We start from the raw sequence: 1,134 nt of genomic DNA on the forward strand, positions 1-1,134 counted from the left end.
CCCCTCCACCCCCCTCCACGCCCCTCCACGCCCGCTGTCGGGAAGAAAATATAGCGCGCCCTTTGCCAAGAAGTCACGGTCGGGATCAACGAGGAGGGACAACAGGACTGCATGTGTGAGTGCGTGTATGTGTGTTGCGTGTGTACGTATTAAACTCGGACGCTTCATTTTAGTGTGTGTAATTACCCCTAATAATACTATGTGTAAGATATTGATCCGCGATTATATTGACTTTGCTTCACGTGCTTTGAAATATCTGCGTGTTTCCGCCTCTATGCCATGTGCACCTGGTGCGGTGCAACCAAGTTTGATACTTTCCTTTTATTGTCAGTTTCAATCTCCCCTTATATTTTTTTTCATCTCTCTTTTGTAGGGGCCATCTTCGACCAGGGTACAGACGAGATCCGGTTAGCGTTCGAGTTCGCCATGCTGAGCCACAACCACAACATGTCGGGCCGGCGGTACGAGCTCGAGGCCTTCGTGGACGTCATCAACACTGCCGACGCCTTCAAACTGTCCAAACTGAGTGAGTAAAGACAAGTGATGATGAGAATTCTTTAGTAGTGACCAGCTGTGCGGCTTGTCCCGAAGCTCATTACTAAATTACTCCCCCCCCCAGCACTCTCCCACTTTTTTTTTCTCATTCCTATTTCAATGAGATGAGGGAAATGAAAATGGAGCTCGTCGCACAACTGTTTCCGTCTACATAATGTCAATATTTCATTCTCTGTCTTTGCCAATTTTTGAAAGGGTGACAAACGCGCCGGTTCTGTACTGCTACCGCTGCTGCCGGCAGGCCCCTTCATTTCCTCTCCATTAGCTTCCGCGCCCCGTCCACCACCACTACCCCCCTGCTGCCCTCTCCCACACCCTTTTTGCTCCCTCTATGCCCGTCATATTTTCCCTTATTTCTCTCGCCTTTCCTATGATTTTTTTGTTTTATTTTTATTTTTTTTACAACCCTCATTTTGGAATCCATCAATTTTGTTCCGTCGCCTTGTAATTTCCGCCCATTGCCCGGGGAATGTAGCGGCGCTTTGAGGCGCGCGCGCTGGTCGCGGTCGCAAAGCCACCTGTTTTGCCCGTCTCCGCTTCCAATTGCGCTCGTCAGTCAGGCGGTCTGCTGCCCCCCCC

General features: G+C 50.1%; 1 protein-coding gene across 1 annotated transcript in view; it reads left to right on the forward strand.

The window, feature by feature from the left end:
- Positions 1–1,134, forward strand: part of LOC113212769 (glutamate receptor 1-like) — a 355,157-nt gene that overhangs the window by 267,554 nt on the left and 86,469 nt on the right. The window contains exon 2 of the mRNA XM_052265819.1: positions 374–526. Within this exon, the coding sequence (XP_052121779.1) occupies positions 374–526 (153 nt within the window). The remainder of the gene's footprint in view (positions 1–373; positions 527–1,134) is intronic.

Source organism: Frankliniella occidentalis, unplaced genomic scaffold (genome assembly GCF_000697945.3).
Source record: "Frankliniella occidentalis isolate FOCC.00 unplaced genomic scaffold, Focc_3.1 Scaffold31, whole genome shotgun sequence".
NCBI classification, from domain to species: domain Eukaryota; kingdom Metazoa; phylum Arthropoda; class Insecta; order Thysanoptera; family Thripidae; genus Frankliniella; species Frankliniella occidentalis.